The 15914-nt window shown below is 44.9% G+C and overlaps 1 protein-coding gene across 4 annotated transcripts in view; it reads right to left on the bottom strand.

Moving 5' to 3' along the window:
• The window catches only part of Nedd4l (NEDD4 like E3 ubiquitin protein ligase), a 320367-nt gene that overhangs the window by 61271 nt on the left and 243182 nt on the right, over window positions 1-15914 (bottom strand). For all 4 annotated transcript variants that reach the window (XM_057789216.1, XM_057789218.1, XM_057789215.1 and 1 more), the window contains one exon: window positions 12137-12187. In XM_057789216.1, the coding sequence (XP_057645199.1) occupies window positions 12137-12187 (51 nt within the window). The remainder of the gene's footprint in view (window positions 1-12136; window positions 12188-15914) is intronic.

Consider the following 15914-nt stretch of genomic DNA (forward strand, 5'->3'; position numbering starts at 1 on the left):
AGTTTGTCAACTTGGCATCAACTAAAATCACCTGGAAGAAGGAAACCCCAACCGAGGAATTACCTTGGGAGATCGGCTTTTTGGCATGTCTCCTTGATAGTTCTTTGATTAAAGATTGCTGAGGGAGGGCCCAGGCCACTATGAGAAGCGCTACCCCTATGCAGGTGGTCCTGGGTTATATAGGAAAGCAGGATTAGCAGCTTCCTCCATGGTCTCTGTTTCAGTTCCTGCCTACTGGTTCTTGCCCTAGGCTCCTACCCTGGCTTCCTGCCACAATAAACCTTTCCCTCCCCAAAATGCTTCTGGTCCCAGCAACAGAGAAGTAATCAAGGGTACAGGATGTATGTGCATTCCATAAGAAATTAGGATTCCTTTTACTGTGCAAAGTTGGTTGGCCAAGAAAGCAGGAAAGTGTGAACATTTGTACCTGAAATACCTGGCTTGTCGGATTAAATGCAATCCAGAATATTTGCTTTTATAGGACGAGGGGCAAAGCACAACACAATGATGTATCATGTCCAGGAAGGAGAGAGAGAGAATAGTGTTTACATTTGAAAGATTGTCTATTTATATCCTTCCTTCCTATCCTTCCTCCTCCCCTGCTTTATGCTTGTGCACGTATTATCTGTGTTTCCGTGTGCTAGCTAAAGGACAGCCTTGGGCACCGGTCACCCTGTTTTCTCTCTCACTGGCCGGATACTCACTGATTAAGATTCACTGATTAGGCTAGAGCGGCTGATCAGAAAACCTGGGAATTCTCTGTCTCTGCTTCCCCAGTCTGGGGTTGTAAGACATACCATAATATGCCTTTTATTTCCTGGTTACGTTTTATTCTCACACAGTATATTTTGATCATATTCTTTTCTGCCTCCCCAACTCCTCCTAGATTCTCTCCACTTCCTTCCCATCCTACTTCATGTTCTATCTCCTTTAAGAAATAAATCCCCCCAAATCAAAACAAACAAACCCCCAAAACACACACACACACACACACACACACACACACACACACACACACTACCAAAGTAAACCAAACCAAACCAAACCAAAATAAAGCACAACAAAAGCCAAGGAAGGAGTCTGCTTTGTGCTGGCCAACTACCCCTGAGCGTGGGGCCTGCCCTGGAGTGTGGTTGATAGACTCAGTGTCGCTCCATTGGAGAAAAGCGGTTTTCTCTCTCTCAGCAGGTTATCGATTGCAAACAGCTTCTTGGTTAGGGTGGCACTCTGTGTCCACTTCCCCTTTCCCCATGCTGGGATTTTTTTTTTTTTTTTTTTTGATTTGAACTTATGCAGGTCCTGTGCATACTCCACCGTGTGGGTTCATATGTGCACCAGTCCTGTTGGGTCTGTAAGACGCTGCTTTCATGTATGTTCTAGGGAACTAAACTACTGGGCTTTTGTTGGCACTTCACCTTCTGACCCATCTCTTCGGCAATCAATTGCTCTATTCCTACTACAATGAAATGGGAATCCCTGCCTATGACCCACCAGCCTTGTGATCAGGCTTTACACCTTTATCTCACTGTCAACGGTCTCCCTGACAACGGTTCCTACTCCAAGGCTTCGCCATCTTATCAACAGAGCCCACGCACTGACAGGTCTGGACTGACAGTCAGTCCACTCTGCATGTCTCTACCATGTCATCTTGCCCTCGGAGAGCCCATCTTAAACTCACCTATAATCACTCTGTGTCATAGCCTTCTGCTTGAACTTTCTCACCACTAATTGTGGGGGTCAAGAAAGAAGGTGTGTGCAGAAAATAATTGACACATTCATTTGCTCTAGAAAAAGAGCCCTAAAATTAACTTTCCCTGAAGAGACTCAATTATTATATTCTCTTAGATTGTGCTAAGGAAGGTAATAAGTCAAACTTATTGACACTTGGGGGATATTTTTTATATAAAAATTTTCAACATGTGTCACTTACAATGCACAACTAGGCAATCTGGAATATTATCCTTGGGGTCAGTGACACGGTTCAGCAAGTAACAGTGTTTGCTGTCAAGCCTGAAGATCTTAGATCCCAGGAATCCACATGACATAAGTGGAGAACCAACTCTCAAAACTTGTTCTCAGACCACCATATGCACATGGAAACAACTGAAAAAAATCTGACAGTTCTTCCTTTTTTCATTTATTTGATAAACAACTAATTTTAGTCCATTTCAAGCAAAAGACACATGCCATCTGAGTGCCTGCCCTGATGGTTGTAACTATAAGGGTGAGGCTGCCACAGCAACAATATACTAGACTCTAAGGGAGAACAAATTTGACGGTGTAGGGGTGGTGTAGGAAAAGACTAAGAGCCTAAAGGGCTGTCAGCTGGCATTAGCGAGGATCTCAGGAGCAGCAGAAGGTTCTGGACATTCCTCTGTCCATACATCAAGGAACAGAACTGACCAGCACCTCACCGAGCAAGAGGCAGATCCCAGATCTGTGTTCTGTCTTTACAAATTTTCGGAGCTCGGTGATCCTTCCCTCTTTGGGCACTCGTGTCCTCTATAGAATGGGACAGCAATGAGGTCTTCCTGTACTGCGTGAGGATTAAATCAACCAGTGGAAGGTGATGTACATGGAGCCCCCACAAGGTGCCAGGCACAAACGTGGCCACTGTCATCACTGACCAGTCCCACCTTTTACACCATGGGGGCACTGGCTTATTAGCCCTATGCAAAGAAAGGCAGGTGCAAAATACACTTTATGGGGGAAAAATAATTCTTTAACCCAATGGTTCTCAACCTGTGGGTTGCGGCTGCTTTGGTGGGGGGTGGTCAAGCGACCCTTTTACCGGGGTTGTCAGGGACCCTGCAAAGACAGATATTTATATTACAATTCATAGCAGTAGCAAAACTACAGCTATGAAGTAACAACAAAAAATTTTATGGTTGGAGGTCAGTACAGCATGAGGAACTGTATTTAAGGGTTGCAGCATTAGGAAGGCTGAGAATTGCTGCTATAATACCAGCTGTCCATCTTAAAGACAAAACCATGTTCCTCAGAACAAGACAGTGGTGAATTCCAGAATGCAGAATAGACTGGTGGACTTAACAAACAAAAACAGACGGAGGGGGAAACTCACTCCCCAGCTTCAGGCTGCTCCTGTCCCCCATTCTGTGGTCACAGGGTAGGCACACCTCAGTACTGGGGAACTAGCGGCAGGCCTGGCAATGTCACTAACTCAAAAAAAAAAAAAAATCACCTTCCTCTCTGGGCCCAGGTTTCCTCACCTAGCAAAGGCCCCAGGAGTGGACGGTAATGATCTGGGCCTACCTGAGTGTCACTATCCAGCCACCAGTCATGAACATAAGAGTGCAAGTGCCCATCACTGAGACTACCTTAGCGTCCACCTCGCTATCCTAAACATGCTCTGTTCTGAGAGAACGGTCAGCTCAGGCTGCCCAAATGCAACCTTGGCTGAGATGGAGATATGTGTCTGCGGCAGTGTCTCTGCCTAAATGAACGCCCAAAGATGCAGAGCATCTGAAACTGGCAGCAGTGGGGAGCATTTAGGGCTGCGGGGGTAACAGGAGGGGCATAGAACAAGGAAGAAGCAGGAGAAGGTTCATGGGTGCGATAGGAAAACATCTTTCGGGAACTTAATTCTGTTGTCAGAGCAAGCGAGCCTCGGAGCTATTTTTATCCTTAATGAGAAGGTGCAAGATAGGCGACGTGAGGTTGCAATGGTGATGCACTGAATGGAAGAGACGGGCTCAAGCACAGAAGTTTAAGACAACCAGCAGCCATGTGCAGCCAGAGCTGAGGCTGCTCCTGGTGGCCCTGTGAAGACAGCAGGAACTCACGGAAAGGGCACTGGTGAGCAGCTGGTAGGCGACAGCACTGTCCTCATTAACAGCCTCTCATCTCCTCTGCAGGCCTCGGTCCTGCTGCCAGCGTCTCCTAGGTAACAAGTGTGTCACCAAGGACACAGAGCCTCTGCTCTGGGAACACTGGAACTGCCCTGATGCTCCGTCATCGAGCTAGGTGGCAACCTGGCCTTGTCTCTGAGACAACCCTTCCTCCTGTAGGAAAGTGGAGGCCCAGAAAGGACCCCTACACAATGCACCTATCTTCAGATGGAAGTCAGCCACAGCCGATAGGCAGGCAGATTCCCATCTCTTAAAACCTGTCCTTCGGCAAAGTCTTAGAGCATGACTGTGTTTCCTTAACTCTGTCCTACATAAAGGTTCACTTGCCCCATTTGCTCTGACTCAGTCCTTTCCTCAAAATGCAGTAAAGAAGAAAATGAATCCTGAAGATAAACAGCCAGGAATCAGATGTCCCAGATAACCCACATGACTCGACCCTCAGTTCCCATCCATTCCCTGTTCCCATACAAGTGTGAACACAGCCAGGACTAAAAGAATCAGTTTTCTAAATTACTTTGTTGCAACTGGAAGCCCTTGAGTACCAGGCCTGGAGGAATCCCTGATCACAGGAGGTGAAGGGCTGATTTTGGCTCCCACTGCCATATCTCCCTTTCTTGCCTGCCTGGTCGGGACAGCAGGCAATGACTACCCACCATGCAGGGTAGCTGTGTCACCATCTCCCCTCACTTTTCTCTTGGCAGGATGCCAATCTGGACTTACACACACACACACACACACACATATCAGCCACCCGGTCCATAAACGGCTTAATTAAATCCAGGTGAAGTTGATTAATTAATTCAGGTGTCCATCTCTTGGCACTGCGCTGTGGGAGAGATATGGGTTCTACAAAGCTGAAGTTTGTACCTCAGTGTGTACCCACCAAGAGGGGACACACCGACCCTCTTGGTTGACCTGTTTATGGTCTGTGTGTGTGTGTGTGTGGGGGGGGTTAGGGAGCTTTTCCAGGTCAGAGAACTTATGGTAACAAATGGGGACGGTTCAGGAAAGCAAGCCTGGGGATCCGAAGGCAGTGTGATATTGCAAACACAAGTATCTGCTGGTAACAGCTGTGCCAGGCTTTCAACCAGGAAAAGGCCTGCAGTTGGGAGGTCTACAGTATTTCACACACACACATGGAGTGCATAAAACAGAACATTCAAGTTATTTAAAGCAATTTCATAGCCATCCACACTAAGCTCACTTCTCCTGTTCCCTTGCCATCGAATTCCTGATTTCCACAAGCGGTTTCTCATATCAGACAAAGGAATCTGATGCGTTCAAGTGTACTTCCCACTTTCTCTTCTGTTAGGTGCAGTGTAGCTGGCTTTATATTGAGTTCTTTGATCCATTTGGACTTGACTTTTGTGCATGGTGATAATTATGGATCTATTTGCATTCTTCTACATGTTGATATCCAGTTATGCCAGCACCACTTGTTAAATATGCTTTTTTCCCCCCATTTTATATTTTTTGCTTCTTTGTCAAAAATCAGGTGTTCGTAGGTGTGTGGATTAATATCCGGGTCTTTGATTCAGTTCCACTGGTTCTCCTGTCTGTTCTTATGCCAATACCAGGCTGTTTTCAGTACTGCAGCTCTGTAGCAGAGTTTGAAGTCAGGGATTGTGATGCCTCCGGAAGTTCCTTTATTGTACAGGATTGTTTTGGCTTTTCTGGGTTTTTTGCTTTTCCATATGAAGCTGAGTACCATTCTTTTGAGGTCTGTGAAGAATTTTGCTGGACATTGCATTGAATTTGTAGACTGCTTTTGGTAAGATTGCCATTTTTACTAAGTTAATTCTACCTACCCAAGAGCATGGGAAATTGTTTCATTTTCTGGTGTCTTCTTCATTTTCTTTTTTCAAAGATTTAAAGTTCTTGTCATACAGGTATTCCACTTATTTGATTAGAGTTACTCCGAGATATTTTATGCTATCTGTGGCTATTGTGAAGGGTGATGTTTCTTTCATTTCTTTCTCAGCCCCTTTCTCATCTGTGTACAAGAGGGCTACTGATATTTTTTTAATCTTATATCACGCTATATTACTGAAAGTGTTTATGAGCTGTAGGAGTTTCTTGGTAGAATTTTGGGGGTCCCTTATATAAACTATCATATCATCAGCAAACAGCGAGAGTTTGACTTCTTTTCTGATTTGTATCCCCTTATCTCTTATTGCTCTAGCTAGAACCTCAAATACTATATTGAATAGATATGGAGAGAGTAAACAACCTTGTCTTGTTCTAAATTTCAGTGAGATCGCTTTGGGTTTCTCTCCATTTAGCTTGATGTTGGCTGTTAGCTAGCTGTATATTGCCTTTATTATGTTTAGGTATGTTCCTTGTATCCCTGCTCTCTCTAAGACTTTTATCATGAAGAGGTGTTGTATTTTGATGAAGGCTTTTTCAGCATCTAATGAGATGATCATGTGGTTTTTTCCCCCCCAGTTTGCTTATATGGTGGATTACACTGACAGATTTTCATATGCTAAACCATTCCTGCATCTCTGAGAAAAACACATTGGCACCGGAGACCACTTCCTAAATATAACCCCAATAGCACAGACACTGAGAGAAACAATTAATAAATGGGACCTCCTGAAACTGAGAAGCTTCTGTAAAGCAAAGGACATGGTCAACAAGACAAAACGGCAGCCTACAGAATGGGAAGAGAGTGGGAGACCAGCCCTGTTCAACCCTACATCAGACAGAGGGCTGATCTCCAAATTATACAAAGAACTCAAGAAACTGGTCATCAAAAGAACAAATAATCCAATAAAAAAATGGAGTACAGACCTATACCGAGAACTCTCAACAGAGGAATCTAAAATGGTTAAAAGACACTTAAGGAAATGCTCAACATCCTCAGTCATCAGAGAAATGCAAATCAAAGCAACTCTGAGATTTCATCTTACACCTGTAAGAATGGCCAAGATCAAAAACACTGGTGACAACTTATGCTGGAGAAGTTGTGGGGAAAAGGGAATGCTCTTCCATTGCTGGTGGGAGTGCAAACTGGTACCGATGCTTTGGGAATCAGTATGGCGATTTCTCAGAAAATTAGGAAACAACCTTCCTCAGGACAAAGCAATACTACTATTGGGTATATACCTAAAGGATTCTCAATCATACCACAAGGACATGTGCTCAAATATGTCCATAGCAGCATTATTTGTCATAGCCAGAACCTGGAAACAACCTAAATGCCACTCAACAGAAGAATGGATAAAGAAAATGTGGTACATTTACAAAATGGAGTACTACACAGTGAGAAAAAATAATGAAACCTTGAAATTTGAGGGCAAATGGATGGATCTAGAAAGCATCATATTGAGTGAGGTAACCCACACCCAGAAAGACAAATATCACATGCACTCACTCATAAGTGGCTTTTAGACACAAAGCAAAGAAAACCAGCCTACAATTCGCAATCCCAAACAACCTAGACAACAAAGAGAACCCTAAGAGAAACATACATGGATTTAATCTACATGGGAAGTAGAAAAAGACAAGATCTCCTGAGTAAACTGGAAGTGCAGGGGTCATGGGAGAGGGTAGAAGGGAAGGGGGAGAGAGGGAGAAGAGTGGAGAAAAAAAATATATCAATAAAAACAATAAAAAATAAAATAGAAAAAAGAAAGGAGTCTGAGACAGCACTTCCTTAAAGAATAAAGATGTACTATCCAAATTAGCAAGATAGCAGCTCACTCCCTGTTTGAAACACTGTAATAAAGGAATATCTCTTATTTAGCCTGAAATCACTTTTACTGTTCTTGATCAATTTGGTTTGAAGTCTATTAGGTTAAATCTCAAACAAACTCTCTTATGTGGAGTCTAAGAGGTAAAATTGGAACTCAGACAGGGAGGAGAAAGGTGAGCGTAGTTGGGCATGAGGAGGGGATATCCTCCAAGTCCATGACATCATATATGTGATAAAAATGTCTTTATAGGGCCTGCAAAATGGCTCAGTGGGTGGAGACAACTGCCAATCTTGAGTTCAATTCCTGGAACCCACATAATAAAAAGAGAGACTGACTCCTATGAGTGATTCTCTGACCTTCACTTAAATACCATGACAGAAGCGTGTGCGTGCACACAAAACACACACACACACACACACACACACACACACACACACACACACAGAAAGATGACTATAAAGGCCATAAATTTATTAAAAGGTTCTTGCTAACCCAGCAACAGGCACAATTAAAAGTGAATATATATTAACATGGAGGAACAGGTATTTAAGTTGTCTGTTTAACAGGGATTTGGAAAAAAAATTAATCTTTATTTCTATAACTTTAATCTTGGAGATAATAACTTTATTATTGTCCACATGAAATACTTTGCATCTGTATATGCAGAATTACAGAGAAACAAGGATTTCTGGTGTGTTCAGACTCTCCAACCCATGGCTGCCCAGGATCTGAAAGCATGGTTTACCAAAAGGGGAATAAAAACCGCATGTCCACCCAAGCCTGGTCTAAGTTTCAGAGGTGTCACCTGATGGCAGCAGTCACCTGCCAACGCGGATTAAGTTTAAACCTTATGAAAACGGCAAATGCTTATAAACGGTTCCCGTCATCACACAGCTGTATTTCAAACGCCTGAGCACATGTGGCTATAGTGATGCCATGTGTCCCATGAGGGAGAACTTGCTTCACTGATTCATCCACAAAGATCAGAATTCCATCTATCAGTACATATTTCTTCAAGAAGTAAATCCTCCAGCTGCTAATTGGGTTATACTATCAATTAATAACCACATTGTACTGGCTGGTTTTGTGTGTCAATGACACAAGCTAGAGTCATCAGAAAGGAGGGAGCCTCAGCTGAGGAAATGCCTCCATGAGATCCAGCTGTAAGGTGTTTTCTCAATTAGTGATCAATGGGAGAGGGAACAGCCCATGGTGGGTGGTGCCTTCCCTGGGCTGGTGTCCTGGGTACTATAAGAAAGCAGGCTGAGCAAGCCAGAGGAAGCAGCCCCTTCCATGGCCTCTGCATCAGCTCCTGCCTCCAGGATCCTGTCCTGAGTTTCTGTCCTGACTTCCTCCAGTGATAAACAGCAATGCTGAAGTGCAAACTTAATAAACCTTTTCCTCCCCAACGTGCTCTTTGGTCGTGGTGTTTCTCTGCAGCAAGAAAAACCCTAGCTAAGACATCTATACATACTCAATCATGAACTTAACCCTTAAAATGCTAGGAGCAGAGGCCGGCAGGGCTGCTGTTTCCCACATTCTAGCTCTCGCACCATGGATCTTCTCCATTATTTAAAGATTTTTCTCATCATTATTTATGTATATGAGTGTGTATGTGTGTGTGTGTGCACGTGGGCACCCACAGAAGCCTGAAGAAGGGGTGAGTGTCTCTCATGCTGGAGTTGTTAGCTGCTGTGTGACATCTGATATGGGTGCTGGGAGCCCAACTTCCGGTCCTTCCCAATAGCAGCAAATGCTCTTAACCACTGAGCCCTCTTTCAGCCCCAACCCTCTCCATTATTCATAATTAAAAGGACAACTGGAACAATTTTTCACCTTCTTTGTTTCTTTTATCGAAAATGGGATATTTCTGACAAATGTTGACTCTGTAAGCCACAGATACTCCAACCATGACAATGGTTTTGTACCTCTCAAGACGTAACATTGATTATGTACTCCACAGGATAGACTGAGCACACGCAACATATTCTCATATTGCATTACCACACAGAATGAGCATTTGTGCAATTTCCCTACAAGGGTCCTATAACACACAGCCAAATAACTCATGTAACAGAACTTCAAATCCAGGGTCACAAGGCCAAATACATGCAGAATATACCACTTGGCTTCTGCTATGACATGGAACACCAGAAATGTATCTTCACCTCCTCTGTTTTAGTTTTTAATGTGGTCCATCTCCTTGAAGGTAATTAACTCAAACAGCTAATCAATTTGCATTACAGCAATGGTTCTCAACTTGTGGGTCATGACCCCATTAGGGGTTTGGATGATTCTTTCACAGGGATTACCTGAGACCTCTGGAAAACACGAATATTAACTTTATGATTCAAAACAGTAGCTAAATTATAGTTAAGAAGTAGCAATATTTGGGGGTCACTACCATATGAGGAACTGAATTAAAGGGTTGCAGCAGTAGAAAGGCTGAGAGCTGATGGTCTAGGGGCTTATGGTGCTATAATATAGGCTTCTCTCTGGGCATGCCCAGAACAAAAAGGATGTCCTATCTGTGGGGTCTTAAAATTAAAAAAAAAAATCTCAGTATATATTAATTGTCTGAAATATTGACATTCATTAGGCCCTTTTCATACATCCATGCACTGAGATCCCATAATGATCTTAATCAGCTGGCTTCTATTCTAGTGTTGGGCCTTGTTAGCAGCAATTTCCCTGCAAGCTGACACTCAAAATTCCAAAGCCCAATTATTCCCTGTACTGACTTAGCCTCCAAAGAACATGTCTCTACTCCCTGGAAGCTATGTCACCTTTAAAGCCAGTCACCCCTAAATCACACAAGCAGAAGGCACACTGAGACACCTGGTGAAACTTTCACCGATGGCTCTGTTTTCCCTGGCTGGCTTCAAACTCAAAGAGATGGCCTGCCTCCGCCTTCCAAGTGCTGGGATTAAAGACCTGTGCCGCCACAGTTAGCATTCCCCACCCCCTTCCTTTTGCTATAATCAACCAATCCACCAACCAGCCAACCAGCCAACCAACCAACCAATCGACCAAAATGACTCAGCCCTATGGCAGGGGGCCACTAGACATGGCGGCTGGGTTCTGAACTCGGGTTGTCTGGAAGAGCACAGTAAGTGCTCTGAACTCCTAAGCCATTTCTCCAGCCCCTTAGTTACAAGTCCTAAAGAGTATTAGTCCATCCTTTTCCCACCGAAGGACACATGCTTCTTGTTTTCGGGAAAAGAGTTGCTAGGGACAGCCACATGAGAAGGGCTAACCGATCAACACTGTCTCAAAGCATGCCTTTCCAGATTTAACTGAAGAACAGAGACGGGTCAGTGGTTCAGAGCGCTTTCTGGTCTACCAGAAGCCTAAAGTCCACATCTCAGCATCCACAAGGCCTGTAGCTCCAGCTCCACAGTATCTGACACACCATGTTTCAGTCTCTGTGGGCATGTACTCATGCCTACTCCTCCCATGTTAAAAAAAATTAAGAAAAAAATACTAGGTTTCGGATATGATTCCCAAAGAAGCACTATGCAGTACACCCATAAGGCACCTGAGGTTCAGCTTTGTACTTACAAACCAAAATACCCTAATGCCTTTCGAACTCTCTTTCTGAGCTTCCAAGTGAGACAGTAAATGCCTTGCTGCTGGCTGCATTCCTTCTCAACAGAGCTTCAAAGCTTGCCTGATAGGAGTCTTCCCTGGCGTTCCCCATGGGGCACAGCTCCCGTTTCCACATAGCAGGTTCGCACTAGATCCTTCCAGGCACTTTAGTTTATAGACTATTTATGCTACGTGCACGCACAAGGAGTGAAAAACACAATGCCCTTGTAAGGCAGAAATATTTGACTCTCCTCTTGTAGCTGCTACTTATGACACGCTGAGCTGTTTGGGGAAAGGTGGCCGGAGGTGGGTAGGACAGTCCAGGAAATGGTAGCTGGTCTATGAGGCACCACTGTCACCAAGGCTTCCAGCTCTTGTCTCCCATCCTAGTTACACCGATGCAGTGTGCAGGTGACTCCCCAAACCGCAGTCACAGTCCACAGCCCCCACCGTTTGCTCCCTGAGCAGGGAGGAAGGGAGGCAGAGCCACAGAGGCTAACCTGGAACACTCTGAGGTGAGGGCGGGACTTCCAGTGGATAAGCACACTCAGAACCAACTGCTCTCTTCCATCTCCGAGCAGATGGAAAGTCATAAACATAAAACCTGGGAAACGGCAGCCTGTGCAGATGTAGTTGCTTTAACCAAAGGGAAGTGAACAACAAGCCACACCAAAGGCCACATGGGAAACAAAAACGATGCTAAAGGCAGGAGAAAATAACTATTCCATAAGGGGCTGTATATAAAGGTGGAGGAGCTAGGAGTAGGAGGAGCAAGACAGAGATGTTGACAAGGACTTTCACAATTAACCTCTTGTGACCCCCTCCAGAGGGTTACCTTCTAGCAAGGAGCCAAGGCCAGAGCACACATCATTCCCCATTTCAGCCCTTTTGCCATGCCTGTCATACTCCACAGACACCCTAGTCAGATATCCCTAAAACCCCACTCCTAGCATGCAACAGTCTGGAACTGTCTGTCCTTACCGGAAGGTGACTAAGAGGCACGTCCACTTGACCCAGGAAGTCGTCTCGTGTCTGTGAAGAAGAAAGCAAAGTGTTAATGTTGCTCTCTGTTCCCCGAGGGGCAGAAAAACCATCCCATTGCACAAAGAGACAGTAGGTCCAGGACTCGGTATGGATGCGGCGAAAGGGGGAGGGGTGAAGGCAGAGGTCCAAGATGAGGCACCAGGCAGGCACCAAGCTGTCGCCAGGAGACCTGGAAGTGTAGCTCCAACATCTGGTCTTTGGGTGGCAGACACTCTGTGCTTACCTCCAAAAGGAAGGGCAAGGAATCCTCTTGTAGGGCTGGGAGCGTGTAGTCAGCCAGGAAAGAGGCACAGAAGGCCATTTAGGGTTTGGGGGCAGAGTTGGACCCAGCTTAAAAAGAAGGCAGGGCAGAAATGTTGGGAGCATTTCAACACGTACTTAATCCTGCTATAAACGCAAGAGCTTCGCAAGAGCGGAGAGTCTGAATAAGTATGTGTGGCTTACTCACTGGTACATCTTATAAACTGCAGGTCATAAAAAGGAAAGAAAAAGTTTTGTTGTTTTGTTTTTTTCTATTAAGTAAGTATGCTACTGGTGAATCTGCATCTAGGAAGGAAGTCTGTAATTTTGGATAAGCTGTGCTCCTTGCTTTCTTGACCAACTACATAGCATCGTTATTCATGTCTTGAATGGGACCAGTGTGGCATTGGTTATGGGACTCACAAGTCCCCTCTCAGACTTTGGGAGTTACCTAGGGTCAGAGTGCCCAATGGCCAGGATCATGTATGTCCTTAGGTCACAGCACTTGTGGCTTGACCTCTGGGGTTCAGAGGATCTGGGTACAAATCAGATCAAAACAACTACCTCCCCCATAGTGCACAGCTGCTTCTACTGCACACAAACTCATAAGAGCTGAAAAATCCTGTGCACAGAGTCAAACCCTTCTCACAATTAGCTGATAAAAAGCAATGAGACACAGAGATCCTTATTGGCACCTATTGGTTTACTGAGAAATATTCCAATTTACAGATACCAATTCTCTATTCCCATTTAGTGAAACCGCAGGTAAACATGAACAAGGTTTGTGAAAATGATTTACTGCAGTCTTGGGCACTTCCTTCTAGATAGGTTAAAGATGTGACTAACTGGAAAGTAGCTTGTCTCATCCAGATGATGCATGAAGGACACTAGAAACTCAGCACTGGCCAGGTTGTGTATGAAGAACGAGAGCTGCCTCTCGTATACTTGTGTGTGCATGTGTTTTCTGCATCTGGGTGCATGCACATGTGCAACATGTGAAGGAGAGGCCAGAGATTGACTTTGGGTATCATTCCTCAGGCAGAGTCCATCTTGTTCTTTGAACTAGGGTCCCTCCTTGTCCTGGAGCTCACCATGCATGCCGGGCTGGTTGCCTAGAAAGTCCTAGGCATCCACCTGTCCCTGCTTACCAACAGTGCACACACCACGCCCACATTTTTCACATGGGTTCTGGGATTTGAGCTCAGGTCCTCATGCGTGCATGACAAGCATTTCACTGACTTTCATTTCATCTCCCCTGCTATGAATGCTGTTTTGGAGTTTTTGGTTCTTGCATTTTCTTAGCTGTGTCTGCTACAGCCCAACATGGGATCCTTGTCCAGCAAAAGATTGGAAGGGAGGTGCCAACATACTTTGCATGATGAAGCAGCAGTCGGCAGAAGGCCTGGAAAATAATGGCAGAGTTTCCACCTAATTTGCAGTCCCAACTTCAGCCACCCTGATTCATACCAATGACGTTCATTTACGGAATTATGGAGCTGGTACATTCGTCCTCTGCTTGGCTGACACTATCAATTCTGTATTAGCTGTATAAATATCACTTTAACCATACAATAAAAAACAAAAGAAACAGATTTATTCGGTATCAGTCAGAATCTGTGCACGTGAGAGGGACAGTACTGCCATTAAGACTTCCCCTCCCCTTTACCCCAACTATTGGTACTAGAAGGGCATAGCATGTGATCATTAAGGGACAGGGATACCTAAAAGGCAACTCACGAACTGTTTAAATGCAGTTTGGCAAAAACCCAGGGACCATCTATATACATTCTCACTGTTTTGCTGGAGAGATCCTAGTTTCAAACTGGCTAAATGAGCTCAGCTCCAGGCAAACGATAAAAGCCAAGTACACAGCCAGCACTGACGGCGAGAGCAACAAACACTGCCAAGACGGGCATCCAACAGAGGCTGTGTGTCTGGCTGTAGTGAGGCCCGTAGCCAGCTGCAGAAGCAGGCACTTACACCTGAGTGCTGTGTGAGCGGCCAGGGGATGGGGTTCCGTCTGGGCAGCGGGTTCTAGAGTTTATCCCAGCCTGTGCTCTATGCATCTCGGTAAGGCGTGGAGAGCAAGGCAGGTATGCAACAACTTGGGGCTTCTCTTTGGGTGTCACATCTTAGCTGTGGGGATTCTCACAACACAGTCCAGAGTAACTTTAGGGGTTTCTGCTAAGGTGGACATCTGGCACATACCACTTTCCATGCTACCTCCACAAGTCACAAAGTTCACTGAATTCTCCAAGGCATGCTGGGAAATCTGTTCACTCATGGCCAGGTTTCCTCCTTGCAGCAATGATTTCCCAGACACCCAAAGAAGAAAAGCCTCATCGAGGAAGGAAATGGAAGGTTTTTACTGATCTATATCAGGAGAGCTGGTGCAAGAGAGTGTTTAGTCAGAATAAACGGATTTAAACTGGTATTTCACCAGTTAGTGGAAGATGTGTCTGACTGAGAAACTCAGGTTTCAAAACATTCCCAAACCAATGAAGGTTCAGGCAGCGGAGTGTCGTGTTTTTCAGCGCTGAAGACTGAGCAGAGCCTCTGTCACGCTAGGCAAGCTCTCCAACAGAAGATGTCACAGAAGCAGCAGGGAGAGGTGAGTGAGTCTCCTGGAGGCATTGACTTTAGAGGTGTACAGCATGCCAAGGAGTTTCTGTCACCTGTTTGTGACAGAAATCAGGGATGGTATGACATGTGGAGGCTACTGCCTAGACCCCGACAGAGACAATCTGTGGCCATCACAACATCTTTAGGTTGTCACTGCCGCAGTTATAAAACATGTTATAAAAACATCAGTCAAGCCACTGTTAATAATCTGCGATACAGAAATATTTCCAACAAACATGCTGACTACACAAAGCTAGGGAGACCAAATTGCAACCCACAGCAGACTGGGCATTTCTTGTGACTATCTCTTAAGTATTAATGGTATCAATCTCAAACAATATTACTCATTTTTTTCCTCCAGGGTGAAGATGTACAGGTAACAAAGTTACTTATGTTCTCTTCTGACACGCCATTAAATAATCCTCCAATGTAATGGCAATGCTTGTTTAATGTACATAACAGTAAGAACACACACTGGAGTCTGATGGAGGAAGGTCATTGGTTAAATAAAGAAACTGCCTTGGCCCTGATAGGACAGAAAATTAGGTAGGCGGAGTAAACAGAACAGAATGCTGGGAGGAAGAGGAAGTGAGCTCAGACTTGATAGCTCTCCTCTCTGGGGCAGACGAGATGAAGCTCCTACCCAGGATGGACGTAGGCTAGAATCTTCCCGGTAAGCACACTTTGGGGTGCTACACACATTAATAGAAATGGGTAATCAAGATGTAAGAATTAGCCATTAAGAAGCTAGAGCTAATGGGCCAGGCAGTGTTTAAATGAATATAATTTGTGTGTTGTTATTTCGGGGCATAAGCTAGCCAGGCGGCCTGGAGCCGGGCTGTGGGAAGAGGCC

The sequence above is a fragment of the Chionomys nivalis genome, chromosome 14 (assembly GCF_950005125.1).
Source record: "Chionomys nivalis chromosome 14, mChiNiv1.1, whole genome shotgun sequence".
NCBI classification, from domain to species: Eukaryota; Metazoa; Chordata; class Mammalia; order Rodentia; family Cricetidae; genus Chionomys; species Chionomys nivalis.